The following is a 27,811-nucleotide window of genomic DNA, read 5'->3' on the forward strand; positions in this document are numbered from 1 at the left end:
ATGCAGAGCTGTTCCAGGACAGAAATGTAAAGATCAGGTGTACTTTGTGGCTTCAGTTGGTTTGTTACTGTTAGCTTGTTGTTAGTGCTAGCTACAGCAGTTCTGTGCAAATTGACCAAGATGGAAGTCTCAGCATTGAAGTCTACAGGAAACCACCTCATACAGATCAGTATTTTCTATTTGTACTCACATCACCCACTGGAGCACAAAATGTCAGTCATCAGGACTTTACACCATCGGCCGAGAACATTCCCACAAAGACTGAAGGAAAACAAAAGGAAGAAAAACACATCAATAAAGCTCTCCAAAACTGCAGATACCCTAAATGGGCCTTTGTGAAATCTACAAAGAAGTCTGGAAAAGCATCCAAAACAGCAACCAGCAAAGAGAAGGACAACAGGTGCAAAGGCACCATCATCCCATACGTGACAGGAGTCTCAGAGAAACTTAGAAGAATCTTCTCCAAACACAACATCCCGGTAAACTTTAAACCCAACAACACCCTCAGACAGAACCTGGTCCATCCAGAAGACAAAACACCCAAACAGAAGCTCAGTGGTGTCGTTTAAGCAGTCTAATGTAGTGAGAACTGTCCAGACCTTTACATCAAGGAAACTAAACAACAATTACACAAGAACATAACACAACACCGGAGAGCCACCTCTTCAGGTCAAGACTCTGCAGTCCACCTTCACCTGAAGGACAAGGGACACACTTAAAATGACAAAGTCCACATTCTGGACAGAGAAGATAGATGGTTTGAGAGAGGAGTAAAAGAAGCTATCTCAGTCAAATGTGAAAAAAACCCACCTTAAATAGGGGATGGGCTTAAATTGCACCTTTCCATCACCTATAATGCAGCTTTGAATCTCATTCATAAGCAGTTTCAGTCTAGGCCACACCTTCCTGCATCTAGTCAACACGACTCCCTCTCAATAGAGGCTAACAACTCATCAGGGGATGGAGAGGCGGGGTACTCAGAGTAGTTTCTGCTCGTTAAAAAACAACAGACAGCTATAGCTTATAAGCTTGACTCTCCCATATTCAGTTTTAACTGACAAAGCTCCTCGGATGAGAAGAGAAACGACTTCAAGAAACCAAAGAAGTCCAGTTGCCTTCATTTGAACCCTTTTGGATTTACAAATGTTGTAAATTCCCTTTCAAACAGTGGGAGGGACAAGTGGGAAACGTATTAAGAGTTGCTTTAAGCCATTTCTGTTGTGGTGATGGGAAGTGGATGGAGAGGTATGAGACGCTCAATCGATTTTAAAAGTGGAATATTTCTTTATTGAAATAAAACACAAAGATTGATACAAGATACAACATTCCTCGTCCACGGCTACAGGAAGGATTCTCTCAGAAGATTCAAATCAAAACAAAAGGAGGACTCTGGTTTTCTTTGCAGCTTTGGATCCTCCTAAAGATAAATATTTGAATCTGCAGCAGTTTTATGGAGGTTATTATTCCTGAAGTTCCTGCTTTCTACAGTAGAGCACATAAGTGTGAATACAACTGGAATATGCGTTTGTGTGTGTGTCATCAGCTACATGACAACACACACACACACACACACACACACACACACACACACACACACACACACACACACACACAAAACAGACACCCATGTATTAATTGCTGCAAACACTTGATTAAAGCACTTTTCTTTCCCTAAATCTTCATTCATTTCTTCTTTCACTTCCCAAACTCCCGTTTAACATTTTTCCTGATTAAAATCCCAAACCAAGGCCAACTTGAACATTCAGAAGCTGATAAGAAGATTAATGCTCGGAAATGAAATGAATAGTTATTTAAAGACTTTAGTTTGAACAAAACAGCGAACACTATTCTTGAAATAAAACACATTTAAAAAAATTAATTTGTTTCAGTTTTACAATAACACCACCCTTATTAACTAGAAAGTAATTTTGCAGATAACAAATACCATTAATTTGCATTTATGAATATTTAAACATAGCAACAGCTTTATAAACATTTTTAATGCATTACACACTAATGATCATAAACAATTTAGAAAACATCAATACATTTTAATAAAGTAGAACTGAAATGTTTACCAAAATAAAACAAATGTGATGTCACTTTCGTCTGACTTTATTTTGATAAGACAAGTACATTCTGTGAGAAACTGTTCTGATATTTTTTCCATTTCTTGCGTTCGCAATTGTGTAAAAACATCAGTGTACACATGAAAATGATCATTCTGATCATCAGTAGTCTGTCCCTTCAAAATAAAAGCTCAGCGTCACGAATAAAGGAAAAGTAAATTCCGAGGATGGATTGTCGGGTTTGATCCATCAAGTAAAAAAAAGCAAAGAGGATCAACGTGTGCAAAAAGACACAAACTAAAAGAGAGGGACACATTAAACAAATATACAGCAGCTGATGCATCTGCTTAAAAAATAAAATAGATTGAACATTCTGATCTCATGATCCCGTTTTTATTTTATTATTACGTCATTCAGACCCTAAAATTGATCCATAACTTACATCAGAGTTTAGTATTTACTTTCTGCATTAATCAGAGATAAAGCAGCACATTGTTTTTTACAGTGTAAGATCCTGAAGAACTGAACGAGGTAAGAACTCCTTAGATGTGGAGACAAAAGCTTCTAGACCCCAGCAGAGAACAAACATCCAGCACGCTCACGTGGGCAGATTAGACTGAAACCTTTCAGTAAATCGAGGTAAAAATATTTAAAGTTTTCATTCAAACAACAACCTAATAAACCATTTGTGTACTTTCCTTTGACCTTGCCATCATCCCTCATTCGTTTCCAGTCTCCTCCCATCAGATAGTGTATTTGTTCCAGTTAGGACCCTCTTTAATCCAATAAAGTGTAAAAAATAACATGTACGACACACACAGACTGAAACAATAATTTAAAACTGTATTTACATAAAAACAAAACAAGGCAGAGAGAGAGAGAGAGAGAGAGAGAGAGAGAGAGAGAGAGAGAGAGAGAGAGAGAGAGAGAGAGAGAGAGAGAGAGAGAGAGAGAGAGAGAGAGAGAGAGAGAGAGAGATTGAAACGATGTTGAGGTTTCTTTGAACGTCCCAGAAACATGACTGTATTTGTGTTTTTTTGTTCCTTAAACCTGAAGTGCACCCAGTGGATGGTTAGCATCAGCAGCTACGTCATGCTAACACTTAAACATACGAAGTGCGATGTGTTGGCGGTATACCAAAAGCAGAGCGTCTGCACCTGAACGCCTCACTCTTTCAGGTGCAGACGCTCCACTTTCTAGTAAACAACACGTGTGTATGTTGTGTCTAAATATAAATATTGACTTTTCTAATTGATGACAGCGTTTGTACAGCAAGGCAGCAACAGCTACATCAAGTGCGGTAAACCATTTTTTCCATAGTCATTAAAAAAAAGAAAAGATGCTGCAGGAGCGATAGATCAAACCGAGGTGGGGGCCTTTCCTTGTCTGGATTCTCTCTAGCCAATCAGGGAGCTGCGTCTGGTCAGGTCCACATTGCTAGAGCTGAGTCCCCTGCTGTCTGAGAGGCCGGAGTTAGCATCCTGGAGATAAACGCAGACCGGATCATGTTACATCTTTGAGGGGGGAAAAGATTTGTTCTCTCTGCCTGAACTGAATCACATGTAAACAAACATACCTGTGTGGTCTCCTCACTGCTCTTATTGAGGAAGTTCAAGGAGCTAGCTCTCTTCATTCTGTGAACAAAAAGACAACTTTAACATAAACAAGCCATTAAAACATAAATAGACAGAATCCATAAAATATCCCCATGCTTTCGTTCTTTTTTAAACACAGAAACAGTTTTGTTTACCTGTTTGTAGCTACGGTTTCGCCGACAGCTGCCGGCTTCTTCAGGCTGACGCTGATGGTGGCGCGTCACTTCCTTCTCCGTTTATCTGCGGGCAGCAGAGGACGTTGTCGCCCTCTACTGCCCGCTCTCCCCTCTCCGACGATGCAGTCCCATGCGTGGTCCAGCGTGTAAACTCCGTCGTCCCTGTTCATGGTCCCACATCCACGTCTCCTTATCTCTATTGCTTCCTTGATCCATCTTTTGTATTTTTGTTGTTCAGTGGTTATGATCCGTGTGCTGTCCCAGTCCATTATATGGTTTTCTCTTAAGCAATGATCTGTTACGGCTGACTTTTTTATTGTACTTTCTGCTTCTTCTGGACCACGCATGGGACTGCATCGTCGGAGAGGGGAGAGCGGGCAGTAGAGGGCGACAACGTCCTCTGCTGCCCGCAGATAAACGGAGAAGGAAGTGACGCGCCACCATCAGCATCAGCCTGAAGAAGCCGGCAGCTGTCGGCGAAACCGTAGCTACAAACAGGTAAACAAAACTGTTTCTGTGTTTAAAAAAGAACGAAAGCATGGATTTACAAAGACACAGCAAGAACACACCTAAGACATAAAATATCCCGTTTATAAAACTAAGACACAATGTTGTTTCTCTCTACATAAAAAACATTAAAATGATATTGGGGAATCTTATGCTAATAGGTTATAGGATCTAATAGGCTAATAAGGTGTAGGACCTAATAGGCTAACAGGCTATAGGAGCTAACAGGCTAACAGGCTATATGGGCTAATAGGTTAATTAGTTATAGGAGTGATTAAGCCAAATGCTTTTGAATCAATGATTACAACTGAAGATGCTCGTGTTACTTTTAAGGGACAGGAAACATGAAAATAAGTTCATAAAGCTCATGCATTTTCAAGTGACAATAAGCATTTTTTAAAACTTTAACCAAATCCTTTCAAAGTACGGTTCAGCGACTGTTGGTAGAAACGTTACCAACTTCACATGGGACAGCCCTCTGCTGACCAGAAACAGCACTTAACAGTCTTGTGGAGCGGGTAGGTGCCCTAGGGGGCGCTCTTTACATGCTTTACTGCTGTTAGCTGCAATGCTGGCAGTTAGCATTTTCAGTCTGCCGACCATCAATAAAAAACACAAGAAAAAGAAGAAGTTTGCTTTTAACTGTTGGCATTATGGCGGAGCCTAGAAATAAAAGTAATAGAGTAATGTCTTTGGAGGTGAAGCAAAGAGCTAAACCCAGAGTGAACATCGGCACGACCAACACTTGAGGAAGCTAAACGAGGCTACAAAATCACGGACCGATGGTGACCTGGCTTTGTTGCTACTGGATTTGTAAATAATATTTTTTGTCCAACAGTGTGGATCTTTTTCACTTTGTGGTTTAGTATTTGTTGGCTCATGTTAGCGTTAGCTCATTGTTAGCGCTAGCTACAGTAGGGTTGTTTACAACAGATGTTATTCCACTTTCAATCAGTAGGGTGGAGGAGCAGGAAACTAGAGTTAATAAGTTTATGCTGTAAATCATAATGCAGTTATTCAAGGAGAGAAATGTAAAAAATCAGGAGGTTGAAGGCTTTTTCTGCTCCAGTGACAAACATTATTTTGTGTTGGTGTTGGCATTATATCATTTTCTTTGGAATAAAACACATTAATTTATGATCCATATGAAAATACCGCTGGCGTCTTGTTTTTCCCCTACAACTATTTTAAAGTGCCAACAAATGGATGCAGGTCCTTGCAAAGGGGTTGGCTGTTATCTCAAACCTTACCACTAGGTGTCACTAGTTGTTACATATTTAAACTAGGAAGTATTTTTTTATGTTTTAGTCCAAACAACCAAACATTCACTCGAGTAAGAATCTTAAAATGTAAAAGGTTTTAAATTTGGATTAATACCTGAAAGCATCCAGGAGTAATCCAGTCCCCATCATCAACAGATAAGGGATCTGGATCTTGTTGGGTAAAACAATTGTAATTATTCTAACTGATACCACGGAGACGTTAACGTTACCCCGGGTTACGAGGCTCTTGAGGTCCGCTACCCTGCAGTTTCTTCACCAGCATCTCACTGCTCCTCCTCAGGGCGTCTCTGATTTTCCCAAAGGAGCCGCTGCGACGCAAAGACCCGTTACCGTCCTGGGAAAAGAAAAAAAACAAAAACTCAGCAGATTTGTGAAACATTAGGAAAAAGAGAGAATCTGTTTTAACTGAGGAGCTTACCCCATTCCACTCAGCAGAGTCGTCGCCCTCTCCCTCCCCCCGCTGCCCGTTGACTCCTTCCCGGCTGTGTCGCCTGTCGCTGCCTCCAGCTCCTCCGTCCTTCAGCAGCTCCACCACCTTGCTCTGATTAATGGCATCAATACCCTAAGAGGCCAAACACACATAAACACACAGACTAAATAAATAAACACTAAAACTTAATGCATGAAGGAAAACACTCACGCTGATCCCAAAGTTTAGCTGGTCGTCCTGTGCATGAGTCTGGTTACGTAACTGTTGAACCCCTGAAGTGAAAACATTAAACTAACCCAACAGAGGCAGGAAGTCCCTCAGAGGGCCGTACCTGTTTGCGTGTCTTGCTAGCGCACTCCTCCAGCGTCTCTGCTGCCTCCAGTTTCCCCTGACGACGGTACAAGGCTCCCAGGCTTTTCAGCGTCGTGTTCACAGTCGGACTAGTCAAGATAAATTGTGCTTTTTCAGCCTTTTCCTCTTATGATAAATGATATTTTAAATAGAAACAACTTAACACAAACTCAACTGATAGAAAGACAAATGAGAGTGTTCTTGACTGTTATTTATGTTTCCATCTTCTCGTCACCTGACTCACCTGTCCACCTTGCAGGCCTTGTACCAGCTCCCGTACTCCACATATGGAATGGAGTCCTTGCGTTTGCTCTGAGGCAGGCAGGGGAAAAAACAAGCTCATTAAAATGTTGTCGTTGCCCTTACGGCTCTGTTTGTGTAACACGGCAGCGGGCCGATGAAAGGTCAACCTGAATAACTGACCTTGCTCTCCTCTCTCTCTTCTGCATGCATCCAGATGGGTTTGTTGTCGTCTACAAAAACAGAAATTATTAAATGACTAGATAAATTACATTTCTAGCAAAAATGCTGTTTGAATGCTGAGTGATGAAAATGATAGCTGAAGAAGATAAATTGAAGTGAAGCTAAAACTGAGATAAAATGTTAAAATTAGAGTGGCTTTGAAATTTTGAAGTGAGTTTATGAATTTTTTTTTTGTTATTCTGGCTTTTGCTCCGCCCACTTGGTCACCATTTTCCCTCCTTTTTTGATGCAGTGTATCTGAAGGTGTTAATATTCTAACGAGCTGGAAGAATCACAGAAAAAGGTGAATAACATTAAAAAATACTAAAGACCAAGTTCACTAGTTTTTTTTAACACATTAGCAGTGCTCTCTAGAATAAATGGATTTCTCTGTGGGGAAAAATGCTCTTGCGCTCCTGTTTTAGGAATTAGAAGCGAGTCAGAGGAGAGGGAGCAGACGACAGGTTTTGGAGTATTAAAGGTTGAATAAGAAACAATTTAGTAAAAAGCTATATTTTATAAAAACTGGGCATTTAGATGCGTGCAGAATGAAGGTACAGTATTTTCTTTAAAAGCTACGTTTTAATTTCAAAAATCAAATATCTATTTTGGCGGGTACAACACTGGGTTTTATGTTTACATCTACCAGCCACTAGAAGGAACCATTGCAAGTTGCTAAACAGCCCACTCAGCACAGCGTAGCTGGCTCTGTGGGAAATGGCGGACTAGGTGAGTCAAGCAGCTGTTTCTGAGCCCAGAAGATGTTCTAACATTACACATGGTTGTAAATTGTAAATGGCTTGTATTTGTCTAGCACCTTCTTAGGGTTCTACAACCCCCCAAGGCGCTTCATAACACAACCAGTCATTCACCCATTCACACACTGGTGGGGACAAGCTACAGTGAGACTGCCTGCTTTACTCTTTTTAATGCATTTGCAGTGGTCTCTAGTAGGAATGGATGCCTTGTAGGTCTTACTCTGGGAGAAAATATAGCTCTGGAAGGATTAGGATTCTTATTTCCTGATATTTGCACATCTCACCTCTGATTGGCTAGTTAGCTTCTAGTAGCCAACATGTTATCTGCCATTTCCTGGACGTTAAACCCGCAACAGCCTTCCCCGTTGTGAGTCAAGATGGGTGAGTCCATGAATGTTAAGTGATCGGTCAGGATTTTCTAATCCTAGAGTTTCGCCGTCTATTTTCTATCAGAAGCTAATGCAGGAGATAGGTGTAGGAGACTATTTTAAGTTCAGCCTGCATGAAACACTCAGAATGACCGATTATAATCAGTGAAGTATCACTTTAAAAAAATTACACGAGCTCTTCAAAGAAGCCGATACCAAAAGACATGAACATGCTGAATGCTTTGATCCCAAATTTGCTGAAATAGCTGAAAAACGGTTGAAGGACGGCAAAGACGTACAACTTGGAATATCAGAGAAACAGGAAACCTTCACATACAATATGTGTGGTTAACTCTGCCTGATGCTCAGGAACAACTCAGTCAGGAGTTCACCTTAACTCATCAAAGATAAAAACACCGAGTCATTCATCAGTCTCGCTAATCCTCTCTAAACCCGAGCACGTGAGCACATGATGGACTTGGCGTGAGGGAACCTTCGGCATTAAGCGGCTGCTGCCTCACTTACTGTTGACGGATCCAAACTCCTTCTCGTGGGCTCGGGTCAGGATCTCTTTGTACAGAACCTCAGCATCTTTGAACTTGCCTTGCTTCAGGTAGCACGTTGCCTAGAGACCAATAACACGGATCAATACCTCACATCCAACCGTTACCCGACAGGTTAGATGGTTACACATCAACCCCCACCAGGTTGTTTTTGGTCTTGGCTACATTTGGGTCATCTGCTCCCAGCTTGGACTCGTAGATCTCCAGGGCCCGCCTGTAGTAGTACTCCACCTCGTCGTATTTGCCCTGGTTCTGGCACAGCAGGGCCAGGTTGTTCAGCTGCTTGGCCACGTCTGGATGGTACTTGCCCAGCACCTGGACACCACGGGGTGGGGGTGGGGGACTCATGAGCTCCCAAATAGACAGAAACTAAAACGCCATGTTGGTTTGATGAGTTTCTGCCCTCACCTTCTCTCTGATCTCCAGCGCCCTCTTGCAGAGGGGCTCGGCTTCCTTGTACTTGCCTCTCTTGCCGTACAGAACAGCCAGGTTGTTGAGGGTGGCGGCCACAGCTGGGTGGTCCTTCCCTAGAGTCTTCTCTCTGATGGCCAGGGCATCATTCAGCAGGTGAGCTGCTTCTTTATATTTGTTTTGGTCTCTGGTGAAGACAAACAAATGTGACAACAAATCTCTGACTAGTGAGAGAATAATAAACCCTGCTGCCCCCCACCTGTACACCAAGGCCAGGATGTTGAGCATGGTGGCCACATCTGGGTGGTCGTGACCGGAGGTCTTCTCCAGGTCCTCCAGAGCTTGTTTGCACAGCGGCACGGCGACCTCGTACCTCCCCTGAGAGGCGTACTGGATCACCAGGTTGTGTAGGGTCCTGAGGCGAGCTGGGATCTCGTAGCCCCCCTGCTGGGCAGCCACCTCCCCGCTGGGCTGGGCTAAAACAGATGCATCACACAGGTGTACTGTATAGGTGAGCAACATACCAAGTTCTTCCTGGTTGAACTAAAAATCTGACCAACTCACAAATGAAGCTAATCTTATGTCTACGCCCTACAGCTCTACGTAAATCTGAGCCTCAGATCCAGCCGGGCGGCCCGGTCCCACGCTCCTGTTTGTGTTGCTACTTCACTTTTAAAGATGGCTGCAAAGACTGAAGACCTTCACAGGTCATTGGTATCTAGTGATGCACAGATATGAAATATTTGGGCCGATACCGATATTAATACCACTGTCATGGCCGATAACTGATATACTGACATTAATGCTTCTAAAGTCAGCTGATTTTGTATAGAATGAAAACGATTAAAGCCGAATTTGCGTTATGTACACACACAACACACATTTATGCTTCTGAGATGACTAAAATAACTGTCACATGACTAAACATCGGCCGATACCGATATTGATGCAGATATATAGTGCATCCCTACTATCTAGTGATGGAATGTAGCGAAGTACAAGTAATGTAGTGGAGTAAAAGTAAAAGGCCTCAAGAAAATCATTAAAAGTACAGATACAGAAAACATGTGCTTAATATACAGTAAAGAAGTGCAAGTACTGTACTTACAAGTACTTAAGAACTTAAGTAAATCTACAGAACAAGCTAGCTTAAAACGTCTTTTAATGCTTCTTAACAACGTTCTAAAAAAGTACGGCTATAAATATTTTGTGGAGATAAAGTAAAATCACAAAAATTGATAGTGGTTTTCTCACAATTGTCTAAAACCTCATATAATAACACGTTTAGGATTGAAAGCAACTATTGGACAATCCAGTTGTCCGCCTCAATGAACCGTTGCGCACGCGCACGCGCACACACACACACACACACACACACACACACACACACACACACACACACACACACACACACACACACACACACACACACACACACACACACACGTATTTAGCAGCAGACCACCAATGGTGTGAGAGGGTCTCCTCTCAATAATATCATAGAAGGAGAAACAGCCGGCTGCTACCAGAGTCCCAAAAAGAAAGTCACCGACAACAAGAGACAAGAAGAGAAGAGATGAGATCAATTAAATTAGCTTCAGCAAAGTCTCTTCAGAGATGCTAGTTTGTACACCTAAATGTGTTTTTCTTATCTTTTAATTTCTTTAAAAGCAAACTCCAGCACTTTCTACCCCTTTGGTGAGAATCTATAGCTTGATTTATCCTAAAATAAATCACTTCAGAGGGCGTATTTACAGTAAGCATCACCCACAGCCACAAGTCGACCTTTCACATAAACAGCCTTGACACATAACTAGGAATCCAGTGCGACTAAAACTAAAGATAGAAAAAATGTTGTCTTAAAATGGCTCTGTGTTCGATTAGCCAGCCTGATCCTTCATCTATTCCTATTTATATCTTAAGTGGAAACTACACTGATTTGTTGAGCGCGCGCGTGTGTGTGTGTGTGTGTGTGTGTGTGTGTGTGTGTGTGTGTGTGTGTGTGTGTGTGTGTGTGTGTGTGTGTGTGTGTGTGTGTGTGTGTGTGTGTACTCCACATAATGGTCCAAACTAGCCTTTACTACAGAAAATGATCTAATCTGAGCTCTGTGTGCACCACAGAGGTGAATCTGAAGCCCACTGCCCTCTGACATCACACCTGGTCCCTGGTCATCATCATTTGGGAATAGATCATCCAGACTGTCTTTTGAAGAGTCTCCTCCTCCTCCTGAACTCTGGTTCTTCTCCTCTGATGGAGAGACGTCATCGTCCAACTTCTTGATCTGGTTCATAAACTCCAGGTGTTTTTTCTCCTCCTCCAGCTGGGCCACATTCTGCTCGCTGCGCTGCAGCTTGTGCTGCGTTCCCGCCAGCTCATCCCGCAGCCATTGGTTCTCCTGGCAAAGGCGGCGCACCTGAGCACGCAGCTTCTGCTTCTCCGACTCTACAGCGCTCAGGTGGCTGGAGAGAGCAATGATGACCTAGAAGGAGGAGAAGCAGGAGTAAGCTCTTGCTCCTACAGGTGCTAAATGGAATTACAGCTCAAACCAGCTAACCTGTGCCTCTCCGAGACCCAGCTCGATGTCTTCCAGGTTCTTCCGGAGCAACCCGGACTTCTCCTGGGTGACGGGCGCCTGGGTGCAGTCCAGCAGAGAGTTGAGGAGCTGGGCGTGCTCGCCGCGCAGCGTCTCCAGACCCTGCATGACAGCCTTGGTGTTGAGGACGATCTCATCCTGGCTCAGTTGCTCCAGGGCTTCTTCACGTGGATACACCATAGTGGACATCGCCTGCTCTCACACACACTGTAGAGGCAGAATACAGAGAGCTAAAAGATGAAACAAATAAAAACACAACATGAAAGGATGCCTTTGAGGCAGAGTTCAAGCTACAACCTATTTTTATTTCTAAATAAAAAGCTTGTAGGTTTAATAGGCATTAATCCTGCCTCCCGACTTTGGTTTGGTTACATTAGACCAGAAGTGATCATGCGGATAAGAGAGGAGGCATTAGTTAGCTGTGGTTAAAGAAGACTTAGATCACTCCCAGAGGATTGCAGCGAGCTGGAAGCTAACAGCGTCTGCCAGCGACGGCAAATCCAGTTAAAGGGAGAAGCCATCGCTCCACTGATTTACTGTGGAAACGGAGAGAGGAGACCGCACAGGGAGAGGAAATCAGATGTCAAACGCTAACATGTGTTAGCGTTAGCATTAGCAGTAACTCAGCTAGTTAAATCAAAAAAGCTGGATCACTGAAACTTTAGTTACGACCAAATAAAAACAGCTCAGAGCCTTAAGGGACGAGACTGGACTCAAAAGACAAAAATCCTTTAGTTATAATGAATTTTCTGTCTCTCAACTAAAACACGCAGCTGAATCAGGAATAATCTAAGACCTGAGATTTATTTTTTACATTTTCTCCAAACTGTACAGGTATTTTAAATGCTCCTATCATTGAAATGTTGGCATTTTTCTATTTATTACCAATCAAATTTCAAATATTTATATTTCTTTTTTTTTATTCAATAGTTTTTCACACAGCAGCTGTTTGTGTAGGGCTGAAGATCATCAGTGAAGGACGACGTTGAGGACGGGTATGTCCACCACCTGGTTACTCCACATCCAAGGAATGTTTTTCTGCAAAGTCTCTGAAAATTTGAGGAAGTACCGCCACCTACAAGCTCGGCATGATGTTTGCAATGCTCTGGACTTGATGTTTAAAACGAGGTTTGTTTCCTAGATGGGCGGGGAGGATATTCGGTCTTACAAAAACCCAGCTAATTGTGTACATGACCTGAGTTTTAAGCCCCTCTGCCTCTCAAAGTTTGCTGTCAGAGCATAAGAGACACAGGTATTGGTTACCATGGTGACCTTAATGACTAACAGGCACTAGCTTTAACATTTCTGTTAATCTTGGTCTGCTAACGTTTCCTTTACGGTTTATAAAACAAAAAGATTTTGTCTTAGCGTTGATTTTTACAGCATTGTTTGTATTTATAGCTAGCTAATAATACTTAGTAACAGTTTATTAAAGACATCCTGAGTTTTTATGGCAGTGATTTTAAATGAACACTAAGGGGGTGCTAAAGCAAGCAAAACCGTCTTGTGTCCCTTTTATGCTGAGTGTGAAATTTACTTCATCCGCCATGGCCCGCATTCGCCGCAGAGAGACGTAGACAGAAACCGATCAGGTCAGAAAGAGCATGTTTTTGCTACGTCACAGAGAAAATGAGCCTTCATAGCCCCGCCTACCTTGGCACACAACTGCTGTTGACTTTCCTGCAGAAAAACACAGAGCGTGTCTCGTCTAATACAGGCTAGTCATTAGCAATAGCAACTATTTATTTGCAACGTCAAACGTTACGCCTACCACCACAAACGTTCCTTCCTCCTCTGACTCTGGATCAAATAAATAAAGCTGCATCTCTGAAGACATTTTGTTTTAAAATTACTGCATTGGTAATTTTGATATTAACTACGGCAGCAGAAGAGTTGCGTTGCTGTTAGCCAATCAGAAGCGAGACCTTTGCATATCATGAACATTAATCAGTAAGACTCATTGATTGTTTTCTTCACCAACAAATTTCTACGTCCTGAAACAAGAGTGCCAGAGCTTTTATCCCCAAAGAGATCGACTCACAAGACATTTGTCTATACTAAAGACCACTGTGTTGGAAAACAAGTGAATGAGACTTTTAATTTGTTAACAGCCAATCGGAAACTTTTAAAGTGCATGTCAAGTGTGCCTCAGAGTCTTACCCCACCCACGTATCAATTTTGAAAACTGCAACATTAGTAGGCGTTGCCTGGAGGACCGAGAGGGCGGAGCCGTGGCAGTGACGAAGAGACGGCTAACTAGACGAAGCTAGCTCCCTTCACTCTGAGCAGTCATTAGAAGTGGAGGACGTTTCTCCCCCTCCTTACCCAGACACTCGAGAAGAAAGGGACCAAGTCTATTTGGAGGAGACAAGCGGACATGAGCCTTATTGTTTTGAGCTTGTGAGTTGCCTGAAATTACTGGAACCGACCCAACAGACCCATCTCTGAACGTAAGTAGCCGTTAGCCATAGCATTGGATTAGCTGCAGGGTTTGTCTCCATGGCCCCAAAAAGCTAGTATTCAGCATGTTTTAGAGATTTATCTGCATCAACACACCTGGTTTTAATCAGCAACAAACAGCTGAGCTGCTTAACAGCTTATCTAACCTGTTAAAGCAGGAAAATCCACTGAAACGTGCTGGATAGCAGCTCTCCAGGAGATCTGGGCTCAAGCTAGTCTGCTGCATAAAGTTATGAAAATATACCATGAGAAAATTATTCTGTAATGTGTTCAGCCCATTAAAACTGCCCTGATTTCATTATTTATTTACTGATACTAGCTGCTCTTGGTTGCAGGTGATCCTCTGGTGTCTGCAGCTGGTCTCCTGCTGATGTCGTCGGGATCAGGAACTTCCAGAAGAATGTGCCTTTCAATGACTCTTTCCCCCTTATTTGTTATATTAATTAAATAAATCTCAATTTATATATTTCCTGTTTTTGTTCATGTCCATAAATACTTAAACATGCTTGAAATTAAAACGAGCTTTTAACAGTGAGGTGCTAGTTTAGTTCATCACAATAGAGCTAGTTAAACATGCGACAATGTGATAATTCAATTAATGTAATTTATAAATATCCATTAAAATATCAAAACTGGAATCAAAATGAGATATTTGGCAGCACAAAAAACTTGTCAAACACAATATTTATTATAATAATTGTAGGCAGACAGGAGACAGAGCTGATGGAGGTTCTCAGTCATCGAAGGATGGCTGAAGGCTTTCCAGGAACAGGAGATGTGGTGTTGTCTCTTCTCTCTCTATTCTGCCAGATGAGCTGATAGGTTACAGGTGTGTGAGGACATCCTCATGCTGTCATAACCAGATGACAGGAGTTATCAGGTGATCAGCCAGGCTAATGATGAGATGCAGAAAGAAAACAAATCATGCAGAAAGAAAACAAATCCAGGACAGTGTACAGTAATAAAAATAATATGTGGTGTTGCTTACCTTATGTGCTCTTATAGAGTTATTAACGTGTGCCTGCCTCATGGTGTAGAGTCCATATTTTGCTGAGTGTCCTGCAGTAATGCAGGTTATTAGTTAATTTACTTTTGATAGCAAAAACAAAATATTTAATTTAAAAGTTATTTACCAGGTGAATCAGCTCACACGTCACCACCTGGTGGTGACCACCAAGTGTCACAGGGCCAGAATCAGTAGCCTCCTTCATGATGTAATCACATACTTATTTAATTGTTAATATCTTAAAAATTCAGAAATGTTTTAATTTTTTTTTACCTTGAACAGTTCACTGAGCTTGCACTGTCACTGAGGTGGAAGCTGGAATCAACAGCAGACACCTCACACCGTGGTCTTTTCAGGAGGTGTGGATGCTCTGGGACCTTCTGGAAGATGAATATCTGTCATGGTCTCTGTGTCACAAGACACTGAGGCTGTGAGCTCTATAAAAAACAAAGAAGCAGCACATTTATGAACGTTTAAAAGAGCATAAAATCACGTGTAACAATCTGTAAAACAAATTAAAACTAGAAGGTAATAAAATGTTTACATAGAAGATTATTAAAAATAATTCACCTTTGCTACGGGTAACACCACGTCAGCCTGGACAAGTGCATTCTTGCAGATTACTAAATCAGTCTGACAGCCAGTGTCTTGGGTAGATTTAGCCTGAAAAAAAATAGAAGCACATTGATGTTTATAAAGTCAGATAAAATACAAAAGAAACTGTCCCATATAGGCGCTTTATAACATTCCTAGTGTGTGATGTTATTATAAAGTAAAAGTCAGTCACATATGATGTGGAGACCCTGAAATGCGACCTCCTGAACAGAATTCCTCACGGAACCGGGTCACGCTGTGCTGGATTTCACGCTGTAATGATGTCTGTCAACTAGTGCTGCGTCAGTTTAGAGTCACTGTTGCTGAATTACCGACTGACACAAAAACAACCCGAATTTTCTCTGAGCCTGACAGTCATGTGGACCGTTTTGTCGGCCAGGGCTTCGAGATATGTTCCGATTCGCCGCTGATTCTAACCTTACATCCCGTTCCACATTTTGTGAACTTGACAAAATAGCCCGAAGGCAGTGCAGACTGATATTAGCTAAATGGAGTGAACCACGTCTCTCAAACTTTGCATTTAGGTAGGAAATTGTCTTTAGAAGATGTTAAAACTTTTATTTAGCTTACTCACCTCAGACTGTAGCCCGTCATGGTGGGGGAGCAGAGTCGGTGGGCTGTATCTAAATCGCGGAAGAGCCACGGTGGGCACAGCCTCCCTCTTGGAACGGAGACGTGCAGAATCGCGGGTAAAATGCTGGTTGCAAACTACAGCACCAGGCGGGAGCTGAATCTTTTCCAGACACGCAACCACTGGCGCCTAATTTCTAAGTCCAGCGGAAAGGAGTGCAACCCGACAGAGCTCCGCAACCATACTACACTACACCATCTCACCATGCTAACACGATATGGAGCACTAAACCTGAACTACTTTCCTAATTACACTAACAGCCAAACAGTAACTAAACTACAATATCCAACAGCCAAGCTAACACTAAATAAGTATGTATAACACTAAAAGCTATGCTAAAGACTAGGATATGCTAATGCTATATGCTAATGCTGAACTACGGCTAGCCTCCTACACTCTCATGCAAATCCAACTCCCAACTCGCCACAAGGCGTGGCCGAGACTCCCGATGCTTTTATAACGTTGACACAGAGCTGCTACGTAGTACTCTACTGGATTACGTAGTATCTTACTCTTTAGCCATTGGCTAAAATTTATTCAAAATGAGTCAAATTCTATGTTTTAAGCTGAAGGTGGAGCTATACTGTGGTATTTAGGCAGAATTTTTAATTTTTTAAGAAAATGCACCAAAATGCTAAAATAATGAATACACACATTTAAAACACTATTAGACACTCATTTATACAGTTCATCAGCAAAAAAAAGTTAATTTAGACGTTACTTGCTCTTTAAATAGATATCTTTTTGGGTGGGGGTGTCAGTGAACACAGCATCCAACACCCCGTTCTGTGACCTCACCACAGCTAAGTGCTAATTAATGCCAGAACAGATTCTTCTCCATGTGGAAGTTTAATTTGCAAAGTTCAAAATTCCAAGTAAATCTGAAATATTTCAGATCCATCCATTTTCATCCGCTTATCCGGAGTCAGGTCGCAGGGGCAGTAGCCTAAGGCGAGAGGGCCAGACTTCCCTCTCCCCAGCCACTTGGGCAAGCTCCAACCGGGGGAATCCCAAGGTGTTCCCCGGCCAGATGAGAGACATAGTCCTTTCACCGTGTCCTGGGTCTACCTTCAGGTCTCCTCCCGGTTGGACGTGCCCGGAAAACCTCACCAGGGAGGAGTCCAGGAGGCATCATGACCAGATGCCCGAGCCACCTCAACTGGTTCCTCTCAATGTGGAGGAGCAGCGGGTCTACTCTGAGCCCCTCCTGGATGACCGAGCTTCTCACCCTATCTCTAAGGGAGAGCCCAGCCACTCTTGAGAAAACTAATTTCGGCCGCTTGTATCCACAATCTCGTTCTTTCGGTCACTACCCAAAGCTCATGACCATAGGTGAGGGTAGGAACGTAGATCGACCGGTAAATCGAGAGCTTCCCCTTCTGACTCAGCTCTCTCTTCACCACGACAGACCGGTACAACTCCCGCATCACTGCAGATGCAGCACCAATCCGCCTATCGATCTCACGCTCCAGTTTTCCCTCACTCGTGAACAAGACCCCGAGATACTTAAACTCCTCCACTTGGGGCAGGACCTCATCCCTGACCCGGAGAAGGCATTCTACCCTTTTCTGAATCAAGACCATGGTCTCAGATTTAGAGGAGCTGATTCTCATCCCAGCTGCTTCACACTCGGCTGCGAACCGCTCCAGCGAAAGCTGAAGATCACGTTCTGATGAAGCCAACAGGACCACATCATCTGCAAAAAGCAGAGACCTGATCCTCAGGCCACCAAAACTGATGCCCTCCACACCTTGGCTGTGCCTAGAAATCCTGTCCTTAAAGGTTATGAACAGAATCTGTGACAAAGGGCAGCCTTGGCGGAGTCCAACTTTCACTGGGAACGAGCCCGACTTACTGCTGGCAATGCGGACCAAGCTCTGACACCGGTCATACAGGGACCTAACAGCCCATATCAGAGGGCCTGGTACCTTACCAGGAAGGCTCAGGAGTGTGATCCCCCTGTAGTTGGAACACACCCCGCGGTCCCCTTTTTTAAAAGTCCATTCAGACTCAATGGAACATTTTGGAAGTTCTGTCGAAGGTGGGAATTGAAGCTCCTTCTGACAGGAGACTCTGCCAGACGTTCCCAGCAGACCCTCGCGATACGTTTGGGCCTGCCTGGTCTGACCGGCATCCTCCCCCACCATCTGAGCCAACTCCCAGGTAGTGGTCAGTAGACAGCTCCGCCCCTCTCTTCACCCGAGTGTCCAAGACATGCGGCTGCAGGTCAGATGAAACAATAACAAAGTTGATCACGAGCTGCGGCCTAAGGTATCCTGGTGCCAAGAGCACATATGGACACCTTTATGTCTGAACATGGTGTTCATTATGGACAATCCATGACTGGCACTGAAGTCCAAAAACAAAACGCCACTCTAATTCAGATCAGGGGGGCCGTTCCTCCCAACCACACCTCTCCAGGTCTCACTGTCGTTGCCCACGTGAGCGTTAAAGTCCCCCAACAGAACGAGGGAGTCACTGGAAGGAGCACTCTCCAGCACCCCCTCCAAGGTCTCCAAAACGGGGGGGGGGGGGGGGGGGGGGGGGTAGTCTGAACTGTAGTTTGGTGCATAAGCACAGACCACAGTCAGAACCCGTCCCCCCACACGTAGGCGGAGGGAGGCTACCCTCTCATTCACTGGGTAAACCCCAAAGTACAGGCACCAAGAAGGGGGGCAACTCGTATGCCCAACCCTGCTCGGCGCCTCTCAGTGGGAGCAACTCCAGAGTGGTAGAAAGTCCAACTCCTCTCAAGGAACCTGGTTCCAGAGCCATGCGTTGAGGTGAGTCCGACTATATCAAGTCAGAACCTCTCAACCTCACACACCAACTCAGGCTCCTTCCCCACCAGAGAGGTGACATTCCATGTGCTAAGAGCCAGCTTCTGTAGCCGAGGATCAGACCGCCAAAGTCCCCGCCCTCGATTACCACCCGTCACACACTGCACCTGACCCCTTTGGCCCCTCCCACGAGTGGTGAGCCCATGGGAAGGGGGACCCACGTTTCCTCTTTGGGCTGTGCCCAGCCGGGCTCCATGGGTGAATGCCCGGCCACCAGGTGCTCGCCAAGGTTCCCCACCTCCAGGCCTGGCTCCAGAGGGGGGGCCCGGTGACCCACGTCCGGGCGAGGGAACTCGGTTTCCATTTATATAATTCATCATAAGACGTCTTTGGGCTGCTATTTGTCTAATTCCTCACCTAGGACCTGTTTGCCATGGGTGACCCTACCTGAGGCATAAAGCCTCAGACAACTTAGCTTCTAGGATCATTGAGACACTCAAACCCCTCCACCACTGTAAGGTGACAGCCCAGGGAGCAGATGTATTTAATCAAACATACTTATTTTATATGTGTATGAATCTTAAGATCGGAATCGGCCATGAGAACATGAATCAAATCGGTGCGAATAATCGGTTTAGACAAAAGCCACGGCTCCCACTGATCTGACTGGGGTTAAAGCAGCTTCCTCTCACTTTCCCTGCTCTGATGGAGCACACGCACCTGTTCTACTCCTCCCTCCCCTCTCGCGGTCTGTTTTAACTCCTCTTCCTCCTCCTCCCCCTTCCCATCCGCTGACTGCAATGCACCAATATCCACACTTCACCCACATCTGCACCGACGGAAGCTTCACAGAGCAGAAATCGGTGATCCGAGTGAAATCCCCATCGCGTATGAGTGAAACTGAATCGGAGCCATTTTAAGCTAAAACACACAAAGAGGGCCGGTGAGCGGTCGAGGCCTGTGGCCGTGGAGGGAGGGGGCGTTAGGTTTGGCAGCAGATCGGTGGAGGTGACCGACAAGGACAAAGATGAACACGTTCATGTAGAAAATCACTGCAAACATTTTCTGAAATGACTGAAAATGTGTGGAGTCAGGCTCCGACATGTTGGTAAACAGTGAAGGGCCAAGCTTAAACACATCGGAGATGAGTTTTCACACATCTCACAGTGCTTGTGGGAACGTGTTAGTTAGAACAGACACGATTAATCCCAAACCGAGTCTTTTCAAGAGAGGTTTCATCAGCAACGCTGACTCTCTTTCTGACTCAACGCAGACGTCGCCGTCCTAAAGGCTAAAAATAAACTTGGAAATTACCATCATGTGTACATTTATAACATCTATTCCTCTACGTAAGTGTGTGAAAAAGCTTTATTACCTTCATCGAAGACCAGCGCGATGCTTTCCGACTTCGGAACAAGGCAGCTATTCAATGTTGTGATGCTCCAGAAGCACTCGCGTCAAGTTTAGTCATGTGCGACAACTTCCGGTGAACTTTTACCAAAATAAAGTGCATTTCGTGGTTAAAAAACACTTTGGTTAGCAACTTCCGGGTAAATTATTCCAAAATAAAACACTAATATCACACGATTGCTCTTTAAAAACAACTCTGGTCGGTGGTTAAACACCTTACATACGTAAAATAAAGTAAATTTTTTTGAAGGCAGCTCTCCCACTAGATAAAGTAACAGTGTGTATTTTTCCTGGTGATGGGGGGCTGTACATACCTAAATCATTGCAAGCAAGCAGTATTTTTGTGTTTGGGTATGACTTTATGGATGGCCGTTAGGGTCAAAAATCCCTGGGAGTGCAACTTCCAGCAAAATGACAAGTACACCAGACTCAGTTTCATCACTGGCAATGAGCGAAGAGGTAAATCTGTCAAACAACATTTTATGGTAAAAATTTTTGTAATTGTTTGTGACTAATCAGGAAATGCAGAAGGAAACAGCGTCTAAGATGTCGTTGCCCAGATCCGCTCCCATGCATTTTAGACCCGATTTTTATGGTTATATATTACAAAGTCGCCAATATCTTTCAAACACCAGGCATCATTTTATTCATTTTTCAACATTTCGATGGATATTTCCAGAGATAAATGAAAACGCAAGCTTGAATTTCACTATGTTTTCATTCAGTAACTGCTATTATTATTAGCTTTCATTTTAATTACATACTTGTAATATTTTTAAGCCTTATTTGGTTTTGGAAATAATCTCAAGACTACACATTTAGTTTAAGGGAACTGCTGATCAAACATTTGCAGTATACTTGTCTTAACACTCTTATGACCATAATTAGAACTGGGCCACCTGGTACTTTTGTAGTTTTATGGCTGTAAAATTGTAATAAAAATTGCTAAATGTTTGTAACTGTGTCCAGTTAGTATTTAGTATTAATGTCTTTTAAAGTCTGTATAAAAGTGGCTTAAATGTCAACCCAAACAAACAAGGAGATTCATTATGGCTTAAAAAAGATAATACAGTCTTATGGTCTTTTCCAAACTCATTTATGAAGTTTCCTCTGAAATTAGCAGCAGTTTTCTTTTTCACTTTCAGTACCACTGATCCATGGATCGGTGGGCGGTGTACTTTGAAGACCTTCTCAATCCCACTGGCACGTTTTCCTGTGAGGAAGTGGAGGCTAGGGACTTTGGCTTGGACTCCCCAATCTCTGAGGCAGCGGCCACTGAGGTAGTCAAAAAACATTTAAAAAGGGGGGCCGCAGGGTGTGTTCCAACTGGATTTAGAGAAGGTGTTCGACTGTGTTCCCTGTGGCGGGTACTCCAGGAGTATGGGGTACCAGGCCCTCTGATACGGGCTGTTAGGTCCCCGTATGACTGGTGTCAGAGCTTGGTCCGCATTGCAGTAAGTCGAGCTCATTCCCAGTGAGAGTTGGACTCCACCAACGCTGCCCTTTGTCACCAATTCTGTTCATAACCTTTATGGACAGGATTTCTAGGTGCAGCCAAGGTGTGGAGGGCATCCGTTTTGGTGGCCTGAAGATCAGGTATCTGCTTTTTGCAGATGATGTGGTCTTGTTGGCTTCATCAGAATGTGAGCTCCGGCTTTTGCTGGAGCGGTTCGCAGCCGAGTGTGAAGCAGCTGGGATGAGAATCAGCTCCTCTAAATCTGAGACCATGGTATCGAGTCAGAAAAGGGTAGAATGCCTTCTCCGGGTCAGGGATGAGGTCCTGCCTCAAGTGGTGGAGTTTAAGTAACTCAGGGTCTTGTTCACGAGTGAGGAAAAACTGGAGTGTGAGATTGACAGTTGGATTGGTGCTGCATCTGCAGTGATGTGGGCGTTGTACGGGTCTGTCGTTGTGAAGGGAGAGCTGAGCCAGAACGTGAAGCTCTCCATTAACTGGTCGATCTACCTTCCTTTCCTCACCTATGGTCACAGGTAGTCACCGAATGAACGAGACGGCGGATACAAGCAGCCGAAATTATTTTTCTGTGCAGAATGGCTGGGCTCTCCCTTAGAGGGTGAGAAACTCCCGTCATTCGGGAGGGTCTTGGAGTAGACCCGCTGCTCCTCCACATCGAGAGAAGCCAGTTGAGGTGGCTTGGGCATCTAGTCAGGATGCTTCCTGGTGAGGTTTTTCAGGCACGTCTAACCAAGAGGAGACCCAAGGGTTGAACTGGGACATGATGTTTCTTGGGTTAGGGCCATCTTTGTGGCCAGGGAATGTCTTGGGATTCCCCTAGGGGATCTTGCCCAAGTGGCTGGGAAGAGGGAAGTCTGGGCCTCCCTGCTTTAGGCTACTGCCCTCATGACCCAACTCCCAAAAAGCGGCTGAAAATGGTTGGATGGACTGATTTTTAGTGCCTTCCAGAATGAGCCGTTTCAGGGCTCTGTCACTTTCAGAAAACCAGCTATTGCTGGCCATGCCTACACCTATCCCCTGATCAGGGAGATGCTCAGAGTAGAGCAGCTGGTCCTCCAGCCCGGAGAGGTGAGAGAGTTCTTTGCCAATTTCCCCGCTTGTGACATCACAAATGGGGACTTTTCAAAATGGCTTGTTTTAGGCACATAAATCCAAACGCCAAACAACTGACAGAAACTGAGGGTTTATAGAAGGAGACCAAACCCACGTGGCAGCACAAAGAGATGCAAAAGATTTTGCAGACTTCCTTTTTAAATGTGTATTTTATTACTTTCATCTGTAGTTGCCCATTTCTATTTATCATGGAAGGTTTTGTTCTTTGATAACTTTGTATGAATACTTTACATTATAATTTTACTATCCACTTGTTTTGTCATCTTTTTCTCTTCTTTAAAAAAACAGTGCTACAAATCAGGAATATCTTTATTTAAAAAAAAAACTAATGAAACAATGACCACTTTAACTGTCACTCCACATCTGTTCCAACTGACAGACGCAATCATGAAAAAAGCAGTACTATCAAACATGTCAAAGTAAGAAAAACAAACCTAGAATACAACATCACTAGTCTGATATGTACAAGCATCATAGTTTACTCTAATTGTTATAGGCAGAAGGCAAAAAATAAAAAAATAAAACTGTTGAAGAAAAATGGAATGTGCAAAATACTTTTCACAAATCCACAAGCTCAGGACGTTCTGCTCCCAGCAAAAACCTCATCAGGCAGAAATAATCCACATGAACACGTAAACTCAGTTTGACGGCCAATTTACAAGCAATGAGGACACAAGGTGTGTTTTCAGGAAGGCGAGCTTGTGGAAGCCAGGTAAAAAGACTGGATTACCAACAGAGGCCAAATCTGAAGACGGCAGAAAGAGAAGACACTGTTGACCACTCACTGAGATTATTGATGGACCAAACAGCTTCTAATCTCTAACCACAGACAGAGGAACCACTGTCACAAACACAGGTAGACACAGAGGGCCACTTCCAAAGGAAAACACGTAGAAGGTCAAAGACTTGCACAGAACAACCAGCGTCTCCAAGAGGACAGTAGAGACATTGGACAGTTGACAAAAGGCGTTTCACTGAAATAACAAGATTAGAACACTTTTGGGACCAAAATCACCCTATTTGTTGTGTTTTGAGCCCCCCCCCCCCCCCCCCAAACATACACACACACACACACACACACACACACGCACACCCTTTTCAAAGTAATAACTACATGTAAAATTTAATCCTAATTTATTTTATCTTGATAACAAAATAACACTGAAGGTTTTTCATTCCAAATGATCCTATTTTTGATCAAATCACCAAATGATAAATAACTCGTACAAAAGAACTGGCCAGTTACTACAGATAAAGGGGTGAATAATTAGGCAAAAGCTACTAAAACTTTTTTTTTTGTTGATGTTTTGGTGAATAATCATTAGTTCTGTCTAGTGACACTTGCAGGCTTATTACAACCACATCACTATTATTTTGTGGCCACTCGGGGCAGTAGAGTCAATGGGAGAACCATGCAGAGTCTTTTTAAAATCTTAATTGTGAATTTGATCAGAAATATCTGCACATAGTCACATTTGACATGATCAGAGTGGTGCTATACAAAACTGAGACGGTTCCGTTTTTGTTTTAGCTCTAATTTGGTATCCAGAGTGGAAAATCTGACTCCTTATTAGAGCAATCACACTAAGCTAGGCTTTTCATCTTTCTTTGTGAAAACTTATGTAATGAACCTGAATTTATTTGAAACAATAATAAAATGTCTCACAGACCCAAGGCTTTCGTTTAAACAAAACTAGTACACGCAAATCACTACACGGGGACACAGAACGTTGTTCAGTTCAAAATTCTTTTAGGAACAAAACCTTCAGTATTTTATGAGTAACATCAATCCACAAACCAGTTTTTAGATATTTCAATGGAAGGTTTGTGAATCACATGTAGTAAGAAACAGGTTAGTTCCAGTTGGATTGACAAGCTAACAGCTAGTCACAGTGAAACCTGTTACAAGGTAGAATTCTGTTTATTTAAATTATTCCAATCTCATGCTAATGTTACGAACCATCACTTTAAATTTCACATTGCTGTCTACTCTGACATTTGAAACCCCAGCTCATAAGTGTTAGCTACATGTTGAACTGAAGGTGCTAAAACTAGCCGGCATCATCGCTAATTTCTACTGCAAACACATTTAAATTAATCCACATAAATATATCTATTCTAAGTAAAATTGACGTCATTTAAAAAATTGCAGATACTTTTGAGATTGTTTGGCTAAACTGTGATTTGCTTTGAGCTTGTTAATCAGCTGATCTCGCAGCCCTGAAGCGTTAGCTACATGTTGAAATGAAGGTGCTAACATTGGTTAGCACCACCAGTATTATCTGCTGCAGATACTTTTAAATGAATCGACGTAAATGTGAAATTAACACCATTTACAAATCTGCAGATATATTTCTAGATTGTTTGGTGCTGACATGATTAGCCGTTAGCTTGTTAAGCAACTAATCCTGGTCTCTCCAAACTGAAGCTGTTCAAACACTATTAATAATATTTAAAACGAAAGTCACTTTAAAAGATCTGAACTTTCATTTTAGGCGATTTGTTTAATAACCTGTCAGTAAGGATGAGCCTTTTCAACATAACCAACATTTTTACTCACTGAAAAGCGCATGTAAACTAATGATGTACATTCAAACATCTGGAAATATTAAAAAAATCAGCTTTTGTCCCTTGTTGACACCCGGGTGTATCGGGGCTGCTGACATCACAACTGTGACACTGTAACATCAACACAGGAAAACCAAGAAGCTTGCATTAACACTGTTGAAAGCAAGTTTTTCTAATACTTCAGTGTTGAAAAAGGGCCTTGCGATGTAGACGACACAAGGCAGAGACGCACAGAAGTTCTGAGTATTGTAGTATCTGGAAAAATGTTGGAATTTGATCAATTTTCTCCAATAAAATGACTATAATTCTTCATTAAAAAAAGAGCTCTTGCCTTGTGTCAAGCTACAACAGGAACCCCTGCAGCCCTAAATCTGAAACAATCACCAATCAGGGATATTGATAATCACCACACACACACACACACACACACACACTGTTAGCTCTAACAGTACACACACGGGTCACTTCACAACATTTTAGAGAAACCATGAAGTAGATCTGCACATAATAACTAAATTATAGGGAAGTCTTTATTTTTTTAAACTTTTCTGCTCATAAAAATAATTTTTGAAAAAAAAAAAAAATAATAATAAAAAAAATAAATAAATAAACAACTGGTGACTGTGCTTTTGTAAGGGAGGTGGGGTGTGGTCACTACTATTATAAACATGCGTTTTGTTAAGAGTTGCATATTTAGCCTCTTTTATGAGGGTTAAATAACACTTTACGAGCTGCTATCACCAGTGTGTGTTCAGACGTGCATAGCGATTGAAAAAAAAAAAGCACATTAATTCCAGCTCCAAATCTGATACGTTAACACACACGGAGCATCACAGAACAGCTAAATAAAGTGAAAGTTGGACTGTTTTCACAAAAAGTTATGCTTCCCCTTTAAATTTTTTTATTTTTTTTTAATGTTATTTATTCAACATTCAGATTTCATTTAGTACAGAGAGATCTGTTTAAAACTGCTAGATTGAAGACTTAAAAAAACATCTGTGAGTGCATTTTGAGGGGTTTGTTCTGCAGCTTTCATTATTTAGTGAGCAGGTGATGACCTTGCATCGTCCATACTGCTTTTTTCTGCTGACTCATCATTGGTGTGTATCTGTTATGTGTGGATCGGGTGTCTGCAGGGCTGGAAAAAATCTGGATGGACACTAGCGGGCGTGGATAGCTGTTGCATTCCTTAGAACGGAAACATAAACGAGTCGGCTGATGAACTTGTGCTGGGATTTCTCTGTGAACACACACACACACACACACACACACACACTGTACATTCACGTGTGCATGCACACACACAAAAGGGAGCATTAAAGTGACTAGTAAAGAGTGCTGGACCTGATCACCACTCCTCCTCCCTAGCAGAGAAATAAGACTGGTTTTAGTGGGTTTAATGGAGGAAATGGTCCGGCTGCTCGCTTGATGCTGAATCAAGCGAGATCTGTGTGCAAAGTAGTGACGGGACGGCGACAGGTCAGGGTGAAAGCTCAGCCCTACGACGGGGGCTTGCTGTAGCCGAATAGTCCAACAGGTAGGTATTTGACGTGGGTGGGCCACTGCGCCGCCAGCTGGAAGAACTTGACGTCGTTCCACTCGACGCCGTCTATGGACACTGGAGAGAAAAACACAGCGGGTGGTGAACGAGGGAGGGGGAACGACAAAAACAAGAGCGTGGGTGGCGTTCAGGTCACCTTTCAGGAAGGTCTGCTGCTGCTTGGCGGAGCAGATGAGTCGGCTGATGCCCTCGATGACCTGGCTCTTGGAGTCCACGTCCTTCTCTTTGGGTTTCTTTCCCAGGAAGATGGTGGGAACTGATGGGAGGGCAGTCAGAGTGGCAAAAACAAGAATGAGTGTGAGAGGAGGTAAAACATTTCAACGCCTTGAACTATAGATGACCTCACCTTTCTTGTTCTTTTCCTTGGTGACCACGGTCATGGCCATGGTGCTGACTTGTGTCTGTGGATCGCTGCTGCCCCCTCCTGGCAGCCTGCTGACCTGCAGCGAGCGGAAAGCGCTCTTCAGTGTGTTCTTGCAGCTGGTGTCACGCCGCTCACCCTCCCGCCGCTTCTCGGCAAGCGAGGCCAGCCAGTAGTCCACTTGGAGACCAATGGCATCCACGCCGTGGGACACACTGGGACTCCTGAAGACACGAAACATTTAAGGAATGACCTCTTCCCTCCC

At 43.3% G+C, this 27,811-nt stretch overlaps 2 protein-coding genes and 1 long non-coding RNA gene across 6 annotated transcripts in view; 1 reads left to right on the forward strand and 2 right to left on the reverse strand.

Moving 5' to 3' along the window:
- Positions 1-3,274: 3,274 nt before the first annotated feature.
- Positions 3,275-20,547, reverse strand: klc2 (kinesin light chain 2). Of its 2 annotated transcripts, XM_015946402.3 has the most exons (14): positions 20,435-20,547; positions 11,529-11,774; positions 11,132-11,453; positions 9,233-9,449; positions 8,971-9,160; positions 8,704-8,877; positions 8,525-8,624; positions 6,835-6,884; positions 6,656-6,723; positions 6,392-6,500; positions 6,049-6,192; positions 5,840-5,964; positions 3,646-3,703; positions 3,275-3,550 (listed from the first exon to the last, which is right to left on the reverse strand). In XM_015946402.3, the coding sequence occupies exons 2-14, from the start codon at positions 11,754-11,756 to the stop codon at positions 3,467-3,469; spliced, it is 1,869 nt and encodes a 622-aa protein (XP_015801888.3). In that variant the 5' UTR covers positions 11,757-11,774; positions 20,435-20,547; the 3' UTR covers positions 3,275-3,466. The 2 variants fall into 2 exon arrangements, with proteins under 2 accessions (XP_015801888.3, XP_054603454.2); XM_054747479.2 differs by having other exon boundaries at positions 5,840-6,192.
- LOC139066093 (uncharacterized) lies at positions 13,882-14,491 on the forward strand. Its single transcript, XR_011519053.1, has 2 exons — positions 13,882-14,017; positions 14,363-14,491. It is a non-coding gene; the product is annotated as an uncharacterized lncRNA (long non-coding RNA).
- A 6,435-nt stretch (positions 20,548-26,982) lies between the features above and the next one.
- The window catches only part of LOC107377028 (phosphofurin acidic cluster sorting protein 1), a 106,278-nt gene continuing 105,449 nt past the window's right edge, over positions 26,983-27,811 (reverse strand). For all 3 annotated transcript variants that reach the window (XM_015946398.3, XM_015946396.3, XM_054747477.2), the window contains 3 exons: positions 27,532-27,770; positions 27,322-27,441; positions 26,983-27,242 (listed from right to left, as the gene is read on the reverse strand). In XM_015946398.3, coding sequence (XP_015801884.1) covers positions 27,124-27,242; positions 27,322-27,441; positions 27,532-27,770 — 478 coding nt within the window. In that variant the 3' untranslated portion in view covers positions 26,983-27,123. The remainder of the gene's footprint in view (positions 27,243-27,321; positions 27,442-27,531; positions 27,771-27,811) is intronic.

This window comes from Nothobranchius furzeri, chromosome 2, assembly GCF_043380555.1.
Source record: "Nothobranchius furzeri strain GRZ-AD chromosome 2, NfurGRZ-RIMD1, whole genome shotgun sequence".
Classification (NCBI taxonomy): Eukaryota; Metazoa; Chordata; class Actinopteri; order Cyprinodontiformes; family Nothobranchiidae; genus Nothobranchius; species Nothobranchius furzeri.

What these genes read in the sequence shown, in the direction of transcription:
- klc2 (XM_054747479.2), bottom strand. Translation starts at nt 11,756, where the DNA reads ATGTCCACTATGGTGTATCCACGTGAAGAAGCCCTGGAGCAACTGAGC. An exon ending in TGGGTCTCGGAGAGGCACAG is followed by an intron (nt 11,454 to 11,528) that starts GTTAGCTGGTTT and finishes TCCTCCTTCTAG; the next exon opens with GTCATCATTGCTCTCTCCAG. An exon ending in GGAGTTTGGATCCGTCAACA is followed by an intron (nt 6,885 to 8,524) that starts GTAAGTGAGGCA and finishes CTGTTTTTGTAG; the next exon opens with ACGACAACAAACCCATCTGG.